Genomic DNA, 22,440 nt, shown 5'->3' on the forward strand with positions numbered 1-22,440 from the left:
GAGACACAGAATCCGAAGCAGGTTCCAGGCTCCTAGCTGTCAGCACAGAGCCTGACGCGGGGCTTGAACTCGCAGACTGTGAGATCATGACCTGAGCCAAAGTTGGATGCTTAACCGACTGAGCCACCCAGGTGCCCCTATTTTATTTTTTTTTAACTGTGAACTCCACTCAAAGCTCTTAGAAGACAAGGATTTTCGTGTTTGTTCTCAGTTCTACTATGTTCAGTGCCTGGAACACGTTAGATGATCAGTCAATAATTACTGAATGGAAGAATGAATGTAAGCCTTAATCATTCCAAGAGAGCTAAATACATAGGAGATTAAACTAGTACCGCCTTTAATGCATGACAGTGTTTTCTTCTCCTGTAGCTATTGAATGAAGAACAGACAAAATAATACACATTTAAAGTTAAAATAGCTCTGGACATTTTCAAAAAGACTTCATTTATAGGTGGAGCGAGGATCAGTAAATTCAAATGACTTGCCTGAAATCACAAAGCAAATTACTGGTAGAGACAGAATAGCAAGGAAAGTCTCCTCAATCTCACATTCTGGAACATACCTGGTGATTTTCTTTTTTTCTTTTTTTTTTTTTTTTCTGGTGTTTCTAGGATTAAAAGAGTATAGAGGTTTGTTTTTGTGTTTTTGTTTGTCTATTCTCACTTTTCCTTCTTTCTTTCTTTCTTTCTTTCTTTCTTTCTTTCTTTCTTTCTTTCTTTCTTTTTTCTTTCTTTCTTTCTTTCGTCTTTCTTAGCAATAGCAACTTTAGAGAGAATACTGAGAAGAAGAACCCTTTATCTTTTATTAAATTTTAGACTGTCAAATGCTAGGGTATTAGTTGAGTAATGTTGGTACACAGTATTTCATGCACAGTGACTACTCTTGTTTATAGTCTAGTACTTGAATGCTTTCCACTTAAGAGTGTGTGCCAGTCCTTTTAAAGAAGAAAAGAAAAAATCTAAAAAGGAGAGGCTTGAAGAGGATGCCTCATTCAAATGGGGAGAATAGAATCTTATGACCAAGACTGTTTTAGCCAAGAAGACTGATGTGGAAATACAGATTTGCTTATTATTTTTGCATAGGTGAAAGAAGACTGACTATTTTGCTTTTCCTTTTTGGGGGGTGAGGGAATGGGCATTTACAAAATGTCATATTACTTGTATTCCATACATTTTAAAGAAATTTTCGTTAGAAATATGAACTCTGCAGTCTGTCTTTCCTGTTGTCCAATTTGTATTTCTTTTATGGTCAGACGTTTCTAGGGAATGTGATCACTAAGCTAAATAATACAATATATAATTATTTTGACTATAGTATATCTTCAGTTTCCTTTGCATCTAAGATTTGTGTGTGTGTAATTTGTTGATAGTTACATTTATACATGTAGTGGATTAGTAGACACACTGGGGAGTAAATTTTAAAATGCAAATTTCAGCAGGCTGCAGGGAAAAAATGGCTATAGGATGTAAAAAGTGGTTGGCTTTATTTCCTGGGGATCTTCTCAAGCTTAAGGAAGCAGAATAACTGACTTCCTACCCCAACATTCTTGGTTTCTATTATAACTCCCTGCCATGTCTTGTGCGTTAATAGAGCTGTAATCGAGCTGTAATCAAATTTAGAACTGTTTTTTTTTTTTTTACAATGTAAGTAAATTAAATTAACTGAAATTATTGTGCTATAACTAATTATCATAAAAATGATCAGTCATAGTTTTTTTTTTTTTTTATGAGCTCAGGGTTTCATAAACTATCTTCAACAACTACTTCTTAAAATGTGTTTCTCATGACATGCATAATGCAATTGCAACAGGAACTTGTGAAAGAATTGGTACATTTTCTTTCCATTGGGTGATAAAAATAATGAACAAAAGCTAAGTAAATCAATTGGCATCAACATTTTGAAGTAAAAAAAAAGTCAGCTTTTCAAAGTTTTCCATATCTATGCTATTAAAAAAGAGTTTTCACAGTTAGGATCTTGAGGTTTTTTTTTTTCTTTTTTCTTTTTGGGAGGGGTAATTGGCAATGTTGAGAGAACAGTTTTATTTATTTATTTTTTTAATATAATTTATTGTCAAGTTGGCTAACGTACAGTGTTCACAGTGTGCTCTTGGTTTGGGGGGAGATTCCCATGGTTCATTGCTTCCATACAACACTCAGTGCTCATCCCAGCAAGTGCCCTCCCGGATGCCCAGCACCCATTTTCCCCTCTCCTCCACCTTCCCATCAACCCTCAGTTTGTTCTCTGTATTCAACAGTCTCTTATGGTTTGCCTCCCTCCCTCTCTGTGTGTAACAATTTTTCCCCCTTTTTTTCCCCCATGGTCTTCTGTTAAGTTTCTCAGGATCCCCATATGAATGAAAACATGTGACATCTGTCTTTCTCTAATCTTGAGTCTTTAAGATTTTTTGAATCTTCAAAGAAAAGTAACCACACTCAGTGTATAGTTTATCCTAATTCATAATGCTGTATTTAATAAAAAATATAAGATATTGGAGAAACAGCAAAAGAGATCTCTGGTTGAGATCCAGGCAAATAGAAACACAATTATCCGAAGCACTTCTTTCTCTGAACATTCTGTTTCACTGAAATTTTCGTAAGGTGTATTTCTTTTGACTATAGAGTTTAAGTTCATTATCATCTGTATATATTTTTAAAAACTTTTCATTTGAAATAGTGCCATGTACTATTTTATAGCACCTAAGTCCTTTTAATATACATTTATTTATATGGTGAGGTAGATGCTTTTTTATGAAGCATTTTGGTATGTGTATTCAACAGCCATGATTGTGATTACTTTATAAGGCTTTGTTATAGTTACAATAAATCTGAATGAGAGGCGTGATATATTTTAATGTAAAAACAGATATTTGGAACTCTATTGTTTGGCATGCAATTTGTTTCATAACAAAGGGTTTTTTTTTTCTTAATTACTGAAGTAGATTTTATGACAGCAAATAAAATCTAAAAAAGGGTTTATGCTGCCGAAGGAATTTGAACCATTTCTCTAACTCAACAATAGCATTAGTAAAGGAACAGAAATACTGAGGGAAGCACAGGACTACTGTGGTCTGTTTGCCGAAAGAACTTTTTTGTTCTTTGATTCACTGGTAACTTTCTTCCTCAAGGCAGAATTAAAGTGTTTGTAAGTGTCTACTGTACTCTTGTTAAGTGAGGATTTCATATTATTGATATGTAAATGCAAGTTTTTAAATTTCATACTAGGCACATTATCTACTAAGTTTCTAAACCAGACTTGTGTCTTTGTAGGGGGTGGGCATTTTGGGGGAACTAATGCTCTAGATTTTCACTTAGGAGGGTATTTTATGTTTTTCAAGATTACCTTAAATGACATATAGGGTGAACAAAGAAAATTAAAGATAGGATTTTGCCAACTATAAACACAAATCCATTGACATGTCTAGGATGGTAAAGAATATAGATTAATTTTAGTTTTCAAATGAATTTAAAAGACAAAACAAGTTGACTTGCAAGAGCTAACTATCGTTCTTTATGATTTTTAAAAGCAATTCTATGGAAAGCAAATCATTCCGTTATGAATTAAACGAAGATCATTTGCATTTAATGAATATAAGTCTGTTACTGGGTGAGAAGGGCTTTATTGATTTCTTATAATTCTATAGTGAACCTCATGGAAATAAGGGAAAGGGGTCAAATGTGTGACTATATTATTGGTGTGCATTTTTGAATCGGCAGAAAACATAAATACATAATATGGAAGTTGCCTTGGAAACATTTTTTTTTTTTTTTTAACAATCAAGTCTTACATAATAAATGAGGACTAGAGTGCCAGTTTATAATCTTGTGTTGCTCCTCCTTCCTTTCTATATGTTTTCCCCTTTAGACAACTTTGTAAAATAAATGCTTTATTTGGTATGGCTTTACATATTAAGTTAAACAAAAATTGCAATTGCACACCAGAAGGATTCATGTAAGAATGTTTGAGACAAGTTTTTTTGTAAACAGAGACTTTTCACTGGCTCACTTTAAATGGTTGCTGACCTTGTTTTCTCTCTCTCCCTCTCTCTCTCTCTCTCTCTCTCTTTTTTTTTTTTTCTTTTCTTTGTGCCTTTTGCTTACATTTCTTAATCTCTGATCTGAACCCCTGGAGCCAGCCGAACCCTTTTCTGTGCCAGCTCCTCCTTTGTCAAGCCTCCAGGCTCCTGCCCTCCCGTGAGCCTGCGGAATGGTCCTGGGCTAACCTCTTTCTCGGTCATCTGGAGCCGTGTGTTTGCTCCTAGGATGACGTAACTGACCCAGAGGGTCCCAGGGAGACTAGTGGGAAGCGTTTCCAAAGTACTTTCTGGCTGGAAGCGAGGTGAACCAATATAAACATTGCGTTTGCCTTCTTTCAGTTTCTTTTCCCTTTCTGATTTTCTCTTTTGTCTTCATTCAAATAGTCTTCCTTTGTTAAGATTTTCCTCCGTCTTTTGGGTTGAGCCCCTCTGGCTTGGGATTTCCTGGGGGAACTGATTGGAAATTGAAAAATTCCCTAAGGCGTTCTAGTGTCAAAGCTGGGGTTTGGATGCTCTGGCAACAATGTGTGATTGTGTTGCTTTAGCTTCCTCATCAGCTATAATCCAAAATTTTGCACATCCAGAATCTGAAGATTCATTATATTTCTAACTTTCATGCTGACTTTTACTTGGTTCTTTCATTTATTTTGTTTTATCAAGAGAATACTATTCTTAGTGACTTCAGAAAACCCTTTATGTTTGTCCTTTGATATTCTGTTCAGTGTTATGTATTTTTTAAAACTCTAGGGGGTCATTGTTACTCTTGTGTCTGGGGCTTTTAAAATATGTATAAATATAACATAATATTTTACACACACGCACACATATTCACTTATTTCCATTGGGATAGTCTTCTGCGGATAAACTTTGGGTCCATTTCCTATCCAGTCTTGGCCCAAAATCTTTTTTGAAAACCTTGAAAGCAACCAAAAAAGGACCAATTCATTTTCAGCTTATGGACTAAGGCTCCTCTCTGTTTCCAGAGAACAGGCTGATGGGCCTGTGATGTTGATTATTTTGTTCATTTGTGTCTGACAGCTTTCAAAAAGCATGCTTGAGGGCTGACTCTGTTTCTGTGGGGTTCCCACGCCACCGTGTAAAAAGTATGTGCCTCCAAGGGCCTCTCGTTTGGCCGAGGAGGATGCCTTTGCAGGCCGAGTGCTGATCTTTATCCGCACTGTCGAGCCCGCCTTGGGGAAAGAGAAGGTAGTGCGCGGTGTGCTTTGATTGTTACTTGTCTGTTAAGCGCTTTATCAGCATACACTTGGTGTGCCTGAACTGGGGTATACTTTCTTTTTTTTTTTTTTTTTTTTTTTTTTTTTTTTTACCGTTTATTTATTTTTGAGACAGAGAGAGACAGAGCATGAATGGGGGAGGGTCAGAGAGAGAGGGAGACACAGAATCCGAAGCAGGCTCCAGGCTCCTAGCTGTCAGCACAGAGCCCGACGCGGGGCTTGAACTCACAGACCGTGAGATCATGACCTGAGGCGAAGTCGGATGCTTAACCGACTGGGCCACCCAGGCGCCCCTGGGATATACTTTCTTAAAGGGAATTCTACAAAACATCTGATATATCATCGATCGGAATAATAAAGGTTTTGCTTTGTTTGAAACGTGTCCAATTCAAAACACCAAGAAATCTTGGCTTTTATAGTTAGAACTGGACGGCTGGGTGGGAAGGTGCTTTTGTGGTTACTTATTTTGCTGTGGACTTGCTCCCAAGTTCGATGATGATAGACTTCCTCGGATGCGGTCCTACGCCCGTATTTTGTAGGATGTACACACCCTTCTCCTATAAGTCACTGAATTTGTATGCAGGTGGATCTTGAGGCCTGGTCTTCTGAGTTGTGCGGTTGTGCCTTCTGTGGGTTTGAAAAAGTGACATGACTCAGAATAGATGGAGTGGTTTTCCATGCACGTGTAGGATAGATGACTGCACAATTCAAGTAGAAGCTTCTTTGTTACCTTTGGACCTCCAGATGCTTAGGTAAAAGGCTTAGAGAAGTAGCACCTGCCATAGGTGGTCAGAGGGGCATAGAATGCCCTTACATCTTGCAAGGGAGTGCATGTCCCCAGGACTGCACAGCTTGTGGTTGAAATTACTGTTCTGAAAATGATCTTTTCTGTGCATCCGGCCCCCACCCCCACCCATTTAAAAGAAGGGAGAGCATGGAGATAGAAAAGGAAATTGTTATTTCTACACAAGTGGCCAGAGAATAGGAGAATTTTTGTAAAAGTGAAGAGACCCAGGGCTCCTTCCACAGATTAGTGATAAATCCATTTGGATTTTTTTTTAAGTTTATTTATTTACTTTGAGAGAGAGAGAGAGAAAGAGAGAGAGAGAGAGAGAGCACGCACATGCAGAGGAGGGACAGAGAGAGTGGGAGAGACAGAATCCCAACCAGGCTCCAGGCTTTCAGCTTAGAGCCCCACGTAGGGCTCAAACCTGTGAACAGCAAGATCATGACTTGAGTTAAGAGTCAGACGCTTAACCGACTGAGCCACTCAGGCGCCCTTGGATGGATTTTTATTCAAGCTAAATTCAGAAAGAAGCTGTGACAGGGAAAAAGAGTTTGAGAACTCTATTTGGAGAATTCAAGGGCCAAGAAGTGTGGTCTTGTTCCAGAATAACTTTGTGGCTGGTTGCTGAGAGGCTGGCCCCTCAGCCTTTTTCTTTTCTTTTTCTTTTTAAACATTTATTCATTTTTGAGAGACAGAGCACAAGCGGGGGAGGGGCAGAGAGAGAGGGAGACAGAATCCGAAGCAGGCTCCAGGCTCTGAGCTGTCAGCAAAGAACCTGATGCAGGGCTCGAACTCACAGAACGTGAGATCATGACCTGAGCCGAAGTCAGACACCTAACCAACTGAGCCACCCAGTCACTCCTACCCCTCAGGCTTTTTCAATGGGTACTTCTTTCTTGTTTTTAAGTCTAAAAGTGTGTGGTGAAATTATTCAAATGCGTGATCCAAGCAGGAGAGTAACCTTGCTTTGGAATGGGAGGAGGCAGAAGTGGCGAGCCCCTAAGGACTCTTTGAAACAGGATGGTCATCGTTGAAGTCTTTCCATAATGAGAGTCCTGAAGGACAGCTAAGAATTCGCTTGTGCCAGATTAGTTGCAGGGTTAGCTAGAAGGATGGGTCAGGAAACTATGAGAAGTGGCAAACCCGGTTTTTGTTTGGCTAGAAGTCAGCACATTTTATTGTGTCGCAGTGACCTGTTGTCGGGGGTAGGCATAAGGTTCCCTAAGCCATACCTTTAGCTCTGATTACTCTTGTGAGTTTGGGACCATCTGTCAAGTTAGTGTTTTCATTTTCTTCAGATAAATACCCAGAAGTGAAATGGCTGGATCATACGGTAGTCTTAGGTTTAACTTTTTTTTCCCTCTATGGTTAATATTTTAAGGAACATCTGTACTGTTTTCTATAGTGGCTGCACCAATTTACATTCTCACCAGCGGTGCATGAGTGTTCCTTTTGTCCACACTGCCAACACTTGTGCTCTCTCTCCCTCTCTCCCTCCTCACCTGTGTGCGTGTGTGTGTTGATATCTAATCCTGGTTTTTATTTGCATTTCCCTGGTGATGTTGAATACCTTTCCATGTACCTGTTGGCCATCTGTAGGTCTTCTTCAGAAAAATGTCTATTCAGCCCCTTTGCCTGTTTTGTTTTTTGTTTTTCCAATTGAATTGTTTGTTTTGCAGTCAACTTGCATGACTTCTTCATCTATTTATCAACCCTTATCAGATATAAAATTTGAAAATTTGTATGTTCTCCCATTCTGCTGGATGCCTTTTCATTTTGTTGATGGTTTCTTTTGCTGTGCAGAAGCTTTTTAGTTTGATGTAGTCCCACTTGTTTATGTCTGCTTTTGTTACCTTTGCTTTTGGTGTCAAATCCAAAAAAATCATTGCCAAGACCAATGCCAAGGAGCTTACCCTCTATGTTTTCTTCTAGGGGTATTACGGATTGAGGTCTTATATTTAGATCTTAAATCCATTTTGAGTTTATTTTGGAGTATGGTGTAGATAGTGGTCCAGTTTCTTTCTTTCTTTCTTTTTTTTTTTTTGCATGTGGCTGTCCAGTTTTCACAACACTGAAGAGACTATCCTTTCCCCATTGTATATTCTTGGCTCCTTTTGAAAATTAATTGACCATGTATATGTGCATGGGTTTATTTCTGGGCTCCCTATTGATCTATAGGTCTGTGTATAGTGTCAGTACCGTACTCTTGATTAATATAGCTTTGAAATATAGTTTGAAATCGGGAATTATGATGATTCCAGTTTTGTTCTTTCTTAAGATTGCTATTCAGGGTCTCTCAGAGTATTAATAACACTCAATGTAGTGCAACTAGTTGTAATACAGAGTTACAAGACCGACTTTGATATTTAATTCTCCAAATTGACTGTAAGCACCTGAGGGCAGTTCATAAACTCACTGATCTGTTTAGTTGACTACCTTTTGTTTAGGGTTTTTTGTTTTTGTTTTGTTTTAATTTTTTTAATGTTTACTTATTTTTGAAAGAGATTGGGACAGAGCACAGGAGGGAGGGAGCAGAGGCAGAGGGAGGCACAGAATCCGAAGCAGGCTCCAGGCTCTGAGCTGTCAGCACAGAGCCTGATGCAGGGCTCAAACCCACAAACTGTAAGATAGTGACCTGAGCTGAAGTCAGACGCTCAACGGACTGAGCCACCCAGGCACCCCTGTTCAGGGGTTTTTGAGTTGGGTTGCTGTTCTCCTTGCAAGAATTGGAGGACTGGCACTTACTTGTCTGTACAAATGCAAGAGTTGGTCCTGAGTCAATGTATACGCAATTTAATTCATGGGCTATTAAGTATAGACACCAGGCTGCAATAACTGAGCGAATTTTATTTCCGGATGATTTTTCTACCTTTGGTTTCTCACACTTTTGGTCGTGAAAGGTGAAGATTTATCGATATTGTTGTTCCCTTTCTTTGATGATTTTCTGGTTGGGGCTTTTGCTTGGATGGAAACAATTTTTCCCCTTTGTAATCACTGTGAAAACTTGTCTCCTTATAATGGAATGCAAGTGGGCACAAGTAGTCCACAGCATATGGTTTATATTTATCTGGTTTTAAATTTCTTTTGTTCAACAGTAAAACAAAGTTCTTAACATTATGTGACAGAAGGTTACCATAGATATTTTGCCAAAGCCTTCTTCATTGCCTAGGGAAACTCTAACGCCAAGGACTGTATACATGGGGTGAGTGTTTGAGAAAGAGGGTCTTCTTTTAGGAATAACAGTAAAATATGGTGTGGCCCTTGGGGAGAAGTTGCTTTTCTGAGAGCAAAAGGCAGGGCAGAACCAATCAGTGGTTAGGAGTATAGACTAAGTTGTGGTTTTGTCACTTACTGGTTGGTGACCTTGGGCAAATCCCTTACTCCTTCTGAGCCACAACTGCCTCTTTTATGAAATTAGGGTGTTGTGAGGGTGATATGAGCTGATGTGTGTAAAATTAAAAGCACCGTGCCTATTACCTAGGAGATACTCAATAAATGTCAACTGTTATCATTATAACATTGATGAGGATGAGGAGGAGGAGGAGGAGAAGAATCTTAGGAGAGCCAGGTGAAATTGATTTTGTGCTTTTGTTTTTTAATTACATGTAAGTGTGATTTATTCATCGCAACTAGCTAGATGATCTGAGGTGGATTTGATCCCAGTAGAAATAATGATCCCCTAAGCATTGGTTGTTTTATGAAATTACTGGGAAAAAGAAAATATTGATTATATTCCATATGATCACTAACTCTGAAAAATAATATATTAATGCAGTTTTCATGAGTATTAGTGGCTCACTGAGAAAACTCATGAAAATATCTCCATTGGTCTGTTTTGGTTTCAGAAGTCAAATTGAAGCTCTCTACTAAGGTGAGCAGGGAATACAGGGACACACAGAATTGTAAAATCTTACAAACCTACACAGTTTGTAAGACCCCAGACTGAACTGGCTGAGTGAACACCTCCACTGAGACATTTTCTTTGACTGTGTTATATAACATGCCTCAGTTGGCTATGTTGGTGTGTGGTATCCTTTGTGAGGTCATCAATGACATTATCCATTCAGAAGCAATGATACTGAGTTAAAGTCAATCAGCTACAAAGCTCACAACCAACGGACCACCAGGCTGCTGTCTCTATGGGGAGGGCACATGCATTGTTTAGGTAAATAGAACTAGGTCTCTATTCTCTGTCCCTCCTTGTCAGGGGAACCCAGTTAGCTTGAGTCCTACCTAGTCTCTCTCTAGGCTGCTGGGGTTTCCATTGTCGTGTGATAGGCACCCATGTGAACATACAAAGGCACTAGGAATCGTGGTGGGCTGTGACAAATGAGTGCCTTCCAAATTGGCTTAGTTGAGGTTTTCAGTTATCAGAGCAACCTTGGACGTAAGGTTTTGCTTAGAGTTGGCTGATGAATGGCGGCCCCTAGCCATCATGTACAAGTTGTTTGGCATAACTTGGGAAAGAGGGCATGTTTGACAAAGAGAACTCCAGCAGTAGAGAAACATATGCCTGTGAAATATTTTCTCTGATGACAATCTTAATAAAAAAAGATGGGTCTTAGGATTTATTACTTCGTCAGAAGGAGTGAGATCAGAGGAAAAATAAAATTTTCAGAAATGCCAACTTTTATTTTAGTATGTAATTTATAGTATTGCAAAATAAATTTTCTATAGAATCGCAGTTATCCACTTCACTGAAATTCTTTGATTTAACGTAGTTATGCTAATAGATTCTATTCATCCTATACGGACCCAAACATTTTAACGGTGACATAACTTACGTTGAGATATCTATATGTTCTTTACCATCCCTAGGTTAAAACTGACTATATTAAATACTTTCCTGAGTCATAAGATACCTGTAGAGCATAAGGTATGTTGTCCAGACAGGTCTGACCTCCACCCATTCAGGAAAGTAGGGTGGTGCCTTCCTGTAAGGTGTGGGTATGCCAGCTACTATGGTGGATGAAAGTCTTAGATCAAATTGCTCACTATCAACTCTAAGTTAGAACTATTACTACCTCTTCTCCTTCTTCCTCTTCTTCTCCTTCTTCTTCTTCTCCTTCTTCTTTTTATGTGATCACACAGTGTTATCTTTTTTTTTTAGTTTAGCAAAATAAAAGCTGCCAAGAGTTCTTTTAGTGGAATTTTCATTTTTATGCCCTTTTTGTGTGTGTTGTTTCTGACAAAGTTAAAGTATATTGAAGCCCTCAAAAACACTTTAAAAAATTTCATGAGTCCCATGGTGCAATATGTGTGTGTGTATATGTGTGTGTATATATGTATATGTATATATGTACATATGTATATATGTATTTCAAGGTGAGAAGAAAGTCAAGGAGCTAATGCAATATAAGACTTTATTCAGAAATATATAGTAAGCACGAAGACTGCTTCATATGAAGGGGCTCCCCTTGAAATTGTGGTGCCATGCAACCTGGCTAGAAGAAAAAATTTTTTGTTAAGTTCCCATAGTGAAAGGAATTATGGCAATCACTAGCAATGATCTTCTGCCATTTTGTGAAAGGATCAGGCATGGTTTCCTTTCACTTAAAAAAAATTTTTTTTTAATTTTTATTTTAGAAGGAGAGAGAGAGCACAAGCCCAGGAAGGGGGGGTGGGGGGGAGAGAGAGAGAGAAAATCTTAAGCAGACTCTGTGCTCAGTGTGGAATCCTACACGGGGCTCAATCCTAAGACCCTGGGATCATGACCTGAGCCGAAATCAAGAGGAGGACACTCAACTGACTGAACCACCCAGGGGCCCCTCTGTTGACTTTTTCCCTGTCAAGTGTAGACTCTTTTAGCGACAAGGACTGTGTTGGCTCTTGGCTCTAGTGAGAGCTTCCTTAGGAGGACAAAGCTCAGGAAGGGAGTCGTGCTGCAGTTTGAGTTACAACCGTGCCAAAGAACCTGAAGTAAATGTGAAGCTCACTCTGGACTAGTGTCAGACCTCCCCCAGTTCTCCCTGTAGAGGGGATTAGCAGTGGAACAAATCTGCAAGTACAGATACACAATACCATTTCTTGTCACGGCTCTCTTGACTTTATGCTGTGTAAATATCCTCGGTTGTCTCTTAATTTGCTCTCCTCTTTAATTCCTGTTGGAAGGCCACTCTTACGTGGTCAGTTCCCTGGTCTCCTTTTTTTTGAGCGTTGTTTTTGGCCCATTATAACTTCCTTATTTTCTGTTTTGTTTTCTAGTTTAGCACAGTTTCAGAATTGCCCGTCTCTTTTTATTATGGGGATTGTTATCTAATAAAAATCCGAATTCACTTCTTTCTGTTTCCTTTTTGTTTTTCTTTGTAGGCTAAGAAATGGCATTTCAAAAGGCAGTGAAAGGGACTATTCTTGTTGGAGGAGGTGCTCTTGCAAGTGTTCTAGGCCTCTCTCAGTTTGCTCATTACAGAAGGAAACAAGTAAGTAATTATGCATGTATTGATTACAATATGAAACTTAAATCTGTTGAAGAACTACGTATGGGGCATGTGTATGTTAATGGTTTTGTGTAGAAATTACGGTGTCAACTTGATCTGAAAGGCACTAATTTGGAACACTACCTTAATGGTCCATGAGAACTATGGTGTTATCTCATTTTTTAAAAAGTGAATTTCTCTATCAGAAAGCATTATATTATTTAGCCACTGTTGTGGCTCTTTGGTTTTAAAAGAGTGCCTCATTTCCAAGCCCCAGGCTTTGTTCATTTTAGGCTTTCCTTGTTCAATTCATCCAAATGTCTGGATACCTTCTATGTTCCTGCCAAAAGTTTGTCTTATTAGAAGGCAGGCAGGCATCTGAGACAGGAAATGGAATAGAGTCTATACAAAGGGCCCAGCTTTGAATCTTGATTTTACTCCTTAAAGGTTTTCTTACTTAGGTAGTATCACTTGATGGTAGATAAAATTTTTAATGGGAGAAAGCCATGAAATGAGATTGGTGTGAAGTTTCCAAATAATTTGAAGGGCTCAGTTTATTTTCATTTTATTTTTAATTTTTTTTTTCCCTTTGCACTACAACTATGCCAAATTGATGCCAGGAAATAATTTTGATGACTGGTTTTGTTCCTTTTAGGCTTGAAATGCTGGTAGTCACCCTAGTAATTAGTATTAGTCTCCTGTTCTCCCTTCCCCATGTCACCGGGGCATTTTATGATACCAGCTTGGTAGTGCATTCTCGCTTCAAAGATGAAGGTAAAAGAATTTGGGAAGCTGTTTGCAGCGAGACTGTTAACTACTCATTTTTTGCATTTTTGCGAAAGCCTTGACACCATGGGTTGTCTTGCCCTTGTCTTTTTCTTTGTGTTCCAAGACAATGGAGCCCGCCACAGTCCTTAGAGTCCAGGTCCTGAATGAGAAATACTACTTTAAAAACACATATTAAGAAGAATCAACTTGGGGCGCCTGGGTGGCTCAGTCGGTTGGGCGTCTGACTTCCGCTCAGGTCATGATCTCGCGGTCTGTGAGCTCGGGCCCCGCGTCGGGCTCTGTGCTGACAGCTCAGAGCCTGGAGCCTGTTTCAGATTCTGTGTCTCCCTCTCTCTCTGACCTTCCCCCATTCATGCTCTGTCTCTCTCTGTCTCAAAAATGAATAAACGTTAAAAAAAAAAAAATAAAAAAAAAAGAAGAATCAACTTGTTGGCTTATAGTTAAAAACAAAAAACAAAACAAAACAGACACAGGCACAAAGGCTCATTTTTAGTGCTTCTTCCTAAAGACAGAATTGAATAGGTTGTGTTAGTCTTTTTCATTCTTACCTGTGAGCACATTGCCCGTGAGGCTTCCCCAGGTGTATGCCTTGCAGGTATTATTGACTGACTTGCTAGGAAGCGCGTCTTCACTCATGGATCACGCCCGATGCGCTATTCCTTTAGTTTTCATTTTTTTACTTCTTTAAAGTTTATTTATTTTGAGGGAGACAGAGGCAGCATGAGTGGGGGAGGGGTAGAAAGAGGGAGAGAGAGAGGATTCCAAAGCAGGCTCCACGCTGCCTGCGCAGAGCCAGATGCGGGGCTTGAACTTAGGAAACCATGAGACCGTGCGTGACCTGAGCTGAAACCGAGTCAGATGCTTAACTGACCGAGCTACCCAGGCGCCCCGATGCACTATTCCTTGCATGCAAGGAATGCCCCTCGGATGACTGCCCTGGCTAAGCTCATTACTGTCAACACACCCGACTTGGTGCTGTTTGTGGGGGAGGCCTTAGTAGGCAATGAGGCCGTGGACCAGCTGGGCAAATTCAACAGAGCCTTGGCTGACCATTCTATGGCTCAAACGCCTCGGCTCATTGATGGCATCGTCCTTACCAAATTTGATACCATTGATGACAAGGTGGGAGCTGCTATTTCTATGACCTACGTCACAAGCAAAGCCATCGTCTTTGTGGGCACTGGTCAGTCTCAACGCTGTGACCTACGCAGTCTCAACGCTAAGGCTGTGGTGGCTGCCCTCATGAAGTCTCAGTTGCCTCGGTTGCTTAAAAATAAGTGTGAAAAGATGCTGCTTCTGCTGAAGCTGTTTCAGAAGTGCAGTTCTGTTTGGGACATGGGCTTTAATGGATTGGGTTACTTCTGCCATCTTTACCAGGGCCATCTGAAATGACACTGGCAAATGCCAGCACCAGAGGTCACAATATCTAATATAATGTTGCCAAATTTGTACATGATTTATCTCTGTAACCCACAGCGAGCATGTTCTACTTCAGAGTTTATAACTTAACTTTGTGCTTGGGTAATACTGTCTCATATATTTTGTTTGTTTGCTTTTTCTTTTTTTTTTAAATTTTTTAATGTTTATTTACTTTTGAGAGAGAGAAAGAGACAGAGTATGAGTGGGGTCACGGCACAGAGGGAGGGAGACACAGAATCCGAAGCAGGCTCCAGGCTCTGAGCTGTCAGCACAGAGCCCAAAGCGGGGCTCGAACTCACAAGCCACAAGATCATGACCTGAGTTGAAGTCAGACGCCTAACTGACTGAGCCACCCAGGTGCCCCTGTTTGTTTGCTTTTTCTTTATCTCACAGAGTGAACAGTCGATACTGCCTCTAATCAATCAAGGTAGGGGTGAATTTTAGTCAGTAAAATCAAGGCAAAACAAGGGTCTTTTGATTCCTGGGTCATTTTGCCATTTTCTCCTTCCTAAGTTAGACATCGTGACCACCCTAATAGCGAAATGAAACAGATACCAGCAGTTTCAAGTCATTTATAATTTTAATCTGACAAGTTCTTTTGAGAAGAATCACCATGGGCATATTCAATCAATGAGTTGCATGAGACTTTCACCCAAGCATGTGCATTCTTTTGTGGTGATTCCTGTCCCTTAAAGCCACTACCATGAGCATATTTTTGGGTAGCAGGTTGGTATGTAGCCCTAGGGATTAGGAAAAAAAAAAAAGAGAGGGGAGGGGGGAGGGGAGACAACTCATTTGAGCCACTGACATAAAATGACCAGGGGCCTCAGCTGTCCTTTCTCAGAAAATATCTGCCAATCAGAGCCATTCTGGGGGCTTTTCAATGGTCAAGAAAAAATCTGCCCCTTAATACCCATTATTTGGCTACATTGTGTAGAAGCTGTCTCCTTAAAAATGCTCCATTTTTCCGCAGAGCAATAAAATGCTTAAAGTATGGGCTTGTGTTTTTATATTTTTTTCAGTCTTCTAAGATGATTCTAACTGATAAATTGTTCTCCTTTAAGAATAAGTTGGTGTTGAAAGTACAAGACACTGAAGTATAAGAAAGCCATCTGTCGAGTTCAAGTCCAGGCACATTTTGCTGGCATTCCCGCACCTACTGTTGTGTCTCCTCTGACTCCTAACCGATGCTCATTTGATAGCCTGAGCACGAAGCTTCCTACCTTAAATACCCATTCTGAAAACAAACGGGTTGATTGTAAAAGTTGGTCAATTGTTAAAGCACATTTGACTAAGACAGTGCTGTGTCTAACTGTTTACGTGCCAGGCCAGCTCACACAAAGCCTTTGAAATCAATTCTACAGTTTAATTACCTTGTATTTGCAAGGGGGATAATAGAAGGAAAGCTCTTATATGTTCAGTTTTTGTTTTTTTTTTATTAAACAGAAAACACTATGAAATCAAATAAGATCTTGTTCACTTACCTTTTAGCCACTTGCTTGAATAAAAGCTATTGTAGGTGAGGAGATAGAGACCTTTGGGAGACTCTGGCATTTCTGGGGGCAAGTTGGGGGTTAGAGGTGATTGTAATGATTGTTTGGTCTCACTTCATAGTATGGCTTTCCCTCATATGAGCATATTGTGAAAATTTATATTTTGTTTTTCAGTGATCAGGTGTATCCATTGTTGACCCAAGGGAAGCCTAGAGACTTTTTTCCTTTTGAGATAAATAGGTCAGAATTAGAAGGGATGAATATCATGACTTAAGGAGATATCATTAATTATTATTATTATTATTATTATTATTTTCTTTTGAAGCTGAAGCAACCTAAATTTTCCTATTCCAGTGAGGAAGCTGAGGGGGGAAAAGGGATGAACGATGGCTGACATTTTTTGACCGTGTATCCCTGCAGGAAAGGAGTTTTGTGGCCACAAATGGCATCCACTTTTCAGGCTCGCTTCAGTTACGCATGTAGGGTTTTTTTCGAGTGGTCTTGGAGAGGCTTCCTATTCATTTCATTTTCCTCCTTTTATTTCCTCATCCACAAATAGGTGATTAAGTTTCCACAAAGTCTTGGTTTTCCTCTCCCCAGACCAGCTATATTCCAAGGACCAGGAGGCTGAGGAGTGGGTCTAAACCACTTACCACTTGAATCCCCACCAGGGGTGCGGCAAGCAAGCACCTCTGCAGTGGTGTGCTGAGTTCTGAGAGCAAGTTATTTACCATTCGCTATTTACTCGAGGTCTGTTTAATAATAAACTTTTGATTGGAAGGGACTTGGAAGACATCCAGTCTTCCTCTGGGGACAGGATGCTCTTCTAGTGATTCCTTTATCTCTAGTGAAGGGAAAGTGTTACTTCATGGGTGAGTCTCCTTTTCTAATTTCAAGCCAATGGGAGACCAGAATGGATGGAGAGGGGCGTTGAAATTCGGAGAGAAGGCCTTGGGTACTTTCAGAGCCAGTAAACTTTAGTGAGGAGCGGAAGTAGAGAGTGTTAAAGTTGGGGCTGCGTATGAGGGTTCCTCAGGGAGGTGGGAAGAAGGCGGGTGGCCGGGGAGAATGGGGCAAAAACAGGGTAGGTGTGCAAAGATTTGACTGAGGGTTGCCCCAGGCTTTTGCCTTTCATTATAGACCAAAGGAATTTTTGAAACTTTTTTTTTTTTAAACTCAACGTTTATTTCATACCTTCTAGGTCTAACTGGAAACACTGGTGTGATGGTGTGGGCTTCTTTCTAACCCCAGTGGTGTGGTTGATGTAACAAAGATCTATTTAGGTCTGAGGTCTGTTTAGGTCTGGGCCCTCTCACGTAATACATACTCAGTTTGTTCCTTCCATTACCCACTCTGAAGGTGTAGTGGGCTTTGTGAGCCAGCTCTGAGGTGAGGCCTGAAAACCACTGAGAGCTTTCTCAAAGCCCGGATGCGAAAGTTTTCTGTTTTTTCTTTTCTTTTCTTTTTTTTTTTTTTTTTTCCTGTACCTTGCATAGGCAGGGAATGGGCTTCAGGGTATGGAAATCAAGGTCTCTTTTCAGTTTGAGGAATGATTGTATTGGAATCAGGGAACATAGAGATTCTCATTGATTGAATTTCCTTCCATTCGTGAGCGATATAACATACGGGATGAGAGTACGATCTTGACAAAGATTGCCTGTATCCAACACTTAGCTCTACTGAAGAGCTAAGAGACTACGGACAGTTTTCTTAAGTTCTCTGGACCTCATTTTCCTTTGTCTGTAAAATAGGGAGAACAAAGGTACTTTCCTCCCAAGATTGTTGAAGAGCAATAAAGCCTGAAAGAGTTTCTGGAACATAGTAGGCTTTCAAGTGTGAGCTAGTATTGGATTCCCGGGTGATACGAATATAAAGTGTGGCTGTAAGCAGCAGGAATGTTGTTCTTGTTACTGGCGATCCTTGCATTCAGGGCTACCTTGTTAAGACTTCTGAGATCTGCAGCAATGGTATGTCCTTCCTCAGGTTGTAAGAGAATGGCTAGAAAGCAGGTGTACAAATACCTTCTGTTTTCTCTTTGCCTTGCTTCCTGATCTGACAATGAGCCAATAACCAGGTGGACAATCCCACTTATTGACTTAAACTCTTTTTCTGTTTTCTGTTGTAAGGAATAAATTCCTTGAAGTTCCTGCTGTTTGTTCTCTTTTTTTTCCCCCTTAGGCTTTTATGAGTTATGACAGGCTTGATTTATATGGCTGATATGTTTCTAAAAAGTTATGTGACTATAGCATTTTTGATAAATTAATTTTATATAGTACAATGCTATGTTTTGGAATTCTATGGTGAAACATATGAAAAACAATATTTTTAACAAGGTCCATTTTTTTGGGGGGGGAGGGAAGATTCTCTTGTATCATTTTAGCTTGAAGTGGAATGCAATTAGGCTTATTATTTTCCAAAGTCATTGATGTAGTACTAGTAATTATTGACAGGATCTTTATGCTTTGCAAAATAGCCTCTCACTTTGTAGGAGTTAGTAATTTACTATACTTGTGAATGGCTTACAAAATACTAGAATTCACTCTGCTATGTGCATGAATTAGGGGAACATGAAGAAATGATTGTGGTGATGGGTTACGTGAGTTGAATTACAGGTTAAACTATATTACCTCCATTGTTAGTATCATCAAAACTCAGAAGGAAAAATACATGCGCTAATGAGAGGCAAAGTGATGTAAGAACAGTTAAAATCCATAGGAATTTTGAGCACATTTTTTTAATTCGTAATTTCGGTCTCTTCTCGATACATTATTTGTAAGAGATTCTAATAAAGCAGAGCCTTTTGACTTATATACCAGCCACTCCAAATATAAAAGATGGGATTGGAGAAGGAGTAAAAATAGAATGATCATCTCTAGTGAAAGTAAGATCAACTTTGGGATTTATTTTAATGGACCCCCTGATTGAACAGATATTTAGCTTCCTGAATTTGTCTGTTACACAAGTGTGGAGGGGTTTTGGTGAGCCTGTTCATGTGCACAGTTTATGCAAGTTTTCGGAACTCCTGTTTCTTCATAAAGTAGGTTAATGTCATTTAATCCCAGGTTTTCTTTTTCCTCCCTGCCAAGCACTAAGTCAGTGTATACAAGCCAGTGATCATGATACCTGTCACAAAGCAGGTCTTTAGTATCTGTCTAGTACTTTCCCTTCCCCTGATGTAGGATATGGACATATGAAACAGATCTAGCCCTATTAGGCATAGCAAGAATGCTGTAACACTAGATTTATTTACATAGCTGAGCTTTTGTTTGGCTTAATGTGGCTTCTATTAACTGCTGGAGAGAGAAGCTGGTAGAGGGTAGAGAAACATGAAGTTCAGATGAATATCTGTTGAAGAGAAATAAAAATCATGAGCAAATGCTGGTGAAGGATGTAGAGCAGTAGGTAGCCTCATCTATTGCTGGTGAGAATACAAAATGGTACAGCTATTTTGGAGGAGAGTTTGGCAGTTTCTTACAAAACTAAACATATTCTTCCCGTATGATCCAGCAATCACTGTCATTGATATTTACCCAAAAGACTTGGAAAGTATGTTCACACAAAAACCTGCACAGGAGTGTGTCTAACAGCTTTATTCATAATTACTAAAACTTGGAAGCAAGCAAGATGTCCTTTAGTAGGTGAAGATCCAGATAAACAAACTGTGGTGCATCCAGATAATGGGCTATTATTCAATACTAAAAAGAAATGAACTATTGTGCCACAGAGAGACATGGAAGAAAGAATGATAATGGAAGAACTCAACTATGGAGTCTCCAAAACTATTGGAGTCAGTTAAAAGATCAGGGATTGCACCCAGGGTGTGTGGGGGAGATGAAAAGGCAGAACACAGAGGATTTTTAGGACAGTGAAACTACTCGGTATGATATTATAATGATGGATATATGTTATCATGCATTTGTACAACCCCATAAAATGTACAACATTAAGGGTGAACTCTTTTTTTTTTTTAGTGTTTTTAATTTTTTTTTTTTTTTTTTTTTTTGAGACAGAGAGAGAGAGAGAAAGAGAGACAGGGAGAGAGAGAGAATGAGCAGGGGAGGGGCAGAGACAGAGAGGGGGACAGAGGATCCAAAGCAGGCTCTGTGCTGACAACTGAGAACCCTATGTGGAGCTCAAAATCACAAACCATAAGATCATGACCTGAGCACTCAGGCACCCCAAGAGTGAACTCTTAAGTAAACTGTCAACTTCGGATGATTCTAATGTGTCAATGTAAGTTCATTCTTGGGGGGAAAAAAAAAAAAAAAAAGCACCATTCTGGTGAATGTTGTTGATAAAGGCAAAGTATGTATGAGGGCAGAAGGTATATGGAAAACCCTTGGATCTTTTTCTCAATTTTGTTGTAATTCTAAAACTGCTGTACAGAATAAAGCCTATAAAATAAACAAACACACAGATAAAATTTAAAATCATAAGCACAGGGGCGCCTGGGTGGCGCAGTCGGTTAAGCGTTCGACTTCAGCCAGGTCACAATCTCGTGGTCCGTGAGTTCGAGCCCTGCGTCAGGCTCTGGGCTGATGGCTCAGAGCCTGGAGCCTGTTTCCGATTCTGTGTCTCCCTCTCTCTCTGCCCCTCCCCCGTTCATGCTCTGTCTCTCTCTGTCCCAAAAATAAATAAACGTTGAAAAAAAAAATTTTAAATCATAAGCACAGTACTTAAGACGTGATGTCAGTTAAGAAATTTTGAATTATAAAAAATTCCACTCACATTACTTTTCAGTAGCATCTTTGGATGTAACAGTTTATTTACTTTTTGAGCATGCTTAATATCTTTAAGAATCTAACCTCAGTTATAAATATTCTTCTGATTCCTAAGCTAAAGAGTATCTGTGGCTTTGAAATCAGTATAATCTTCCTGAGCACTGATGTAGCTGAAATTATTACATGACACGTTTGCTATATGCTTACCAGATTGATCTTAACTTAGTCAATTCCAGCTACGAGACTTGTTTGTTCTAATAACCATCTCCAGAGGCATTTTCATGGGTTCATAAACAGCCTTTTTCTTAAAAAGATCTTACGGAGTTCTGTAATGGCAACTGTTCTTTAAACAGTCTTCATTTTTGTTGACTTTAATGTTTAGGTGGGGAACGATAGTGTTACATACCGAATGAAAAATGCATATTAAGGAGGAGAATGGATTAGTGGTTAAGTAACAGGCTCCTTGGTCCTATCTGCCTGCTTAAAGAGCTGTGGCTTCAGCATTATATCAAATATAAAGGTAGAAATGTCTTTGCACTGTGGCTTAGTGGGGCTTGTGTTTGATGATCTGTCCTTCCAGCTTTATTTTTTCTTTTATTGTTTTAAAATATGATTTATTGTCAAAGTGACTAACATACAGTGTATGCAGTGTGCTCTTGGTTTTGGGGGTAGATTCCTGTGATTCATTGCTTACATACAACACCCAGTGCTCATCCCAACAAGTGCCCCCCTCAATGCCCATCACCCATTTTCCTCTCTGCCCGACCCCTCCATCCACCCTCAGTTTGTTCTCTGTATTTAAGAGTCTCTTATCATTTGCCTCCCACCCTCTCTGTTTGTAACTGTTTTTTCCCCTTCCCTTCCCCCATGGTCTTCTGTTAAGTTTCTCAGGATCCACATATGAGTGAAAACATATGGTATCTGTCTTTCTCTGATTGAGTTATTTCACTCAGCATAATACCCTCCAGTTCCATCCACGTTGCTGCAAATGGCATGACTTCATTCTTTCTCATTGCCAAGTAGTATTCCATTGTATATATACACCACATCTTCTTTATCCATTCATCAGTTGATTGTCCTTCGAGCTTTATATGTATGGACTTATTTTTCTGTAAACGATGGGTCTTTATCCACGAGGGGAGTATTCTGAACTATGTATAGACTGTATGCAGGGTAGGTGAGTTGTGAATCTTGGGTTGTAATACTAAACATGTCTCATAGTTGTGTATTAATTTGAGCAAGCTAATGATGTAATAAACAACTGCCGGAGCTCACTGGGTTATCACCATGAGGGTTTATTTCTTCCTCATAGTACAGTTCAGTGAAGATAGATGGGGGACCTGCTTGTGGCAATCATTCAGAGATCTGTGTGGCTCTGGCATATTATAGTACTTTTTGACCCACTGGATCATTTCCACCCAATGTTAAGGGAGGGTGGGAGGGAAATGCAATCCAGCAGTGTTCTCTGGAGGAAGAGAAAGTTTTAAGCATCTAGCCATTACATCTGTGTCCTGACTTTAGCTTCTAATTTGATTGACAAGCTGCAT

The 22,440-nt window shown here is 39.6% G+C and overlaps 1 protein-coding gene across 5 annotated transcripts in view; it reads left to right on the top strand.

Annotated features, from left to right (window-relative positions):
- GPD2 (glycerol-3-phosphate dehydrogenase 2) overlaps positions 1 to 22,440 on the top strand; it is a 141,739-nt gene that overhangs the window by 25,074 nt on the left and 94,225 nt on the right. For 3 of the 5 annotated variants that reach the window (XR_006712892.1, XM_045479883.1, XM_045479882.1), the window contains exon 2: positions 12,365 to 12,474. Coding sequence is in view for 3 of the 5 variants with exons in the window: in XM_045479883.1 (XP_045335839.1) it covers positions 12,373 to 12,474 (102 nt within the window). In the remaining 2 variants the exon portion in view is untranslated. Of the gene's footprint in view, positions 1 to 10,159; positions 10,221 to 12,364; positions 12,475 to 21,547; positions 21,553 to 22,254; positions 22,261 to 22,440 lie in introns of those variants that run through there. The other 2 variants (XM_045479884.1, XM_045479885.1) reach the window with 2 other exon arrangements.

This window comes from Leopardus geoffroyi, chromosome C1, assembly GCF_018350155.1.
Source record: "Leopardus geoffroyi isolate Oge1 chromosome C1, O.geoffroyi_Oge1_pat1.0, whole genome shotgun sequence".
In the NCBI taxonomy this organism is placed as follows: domain Eukaryota; kingdom Metazoa; phylum Chordata; class Mammalia; order Carnivora; family Felidae; genus Leopardus; species Leopardus geoffroyi.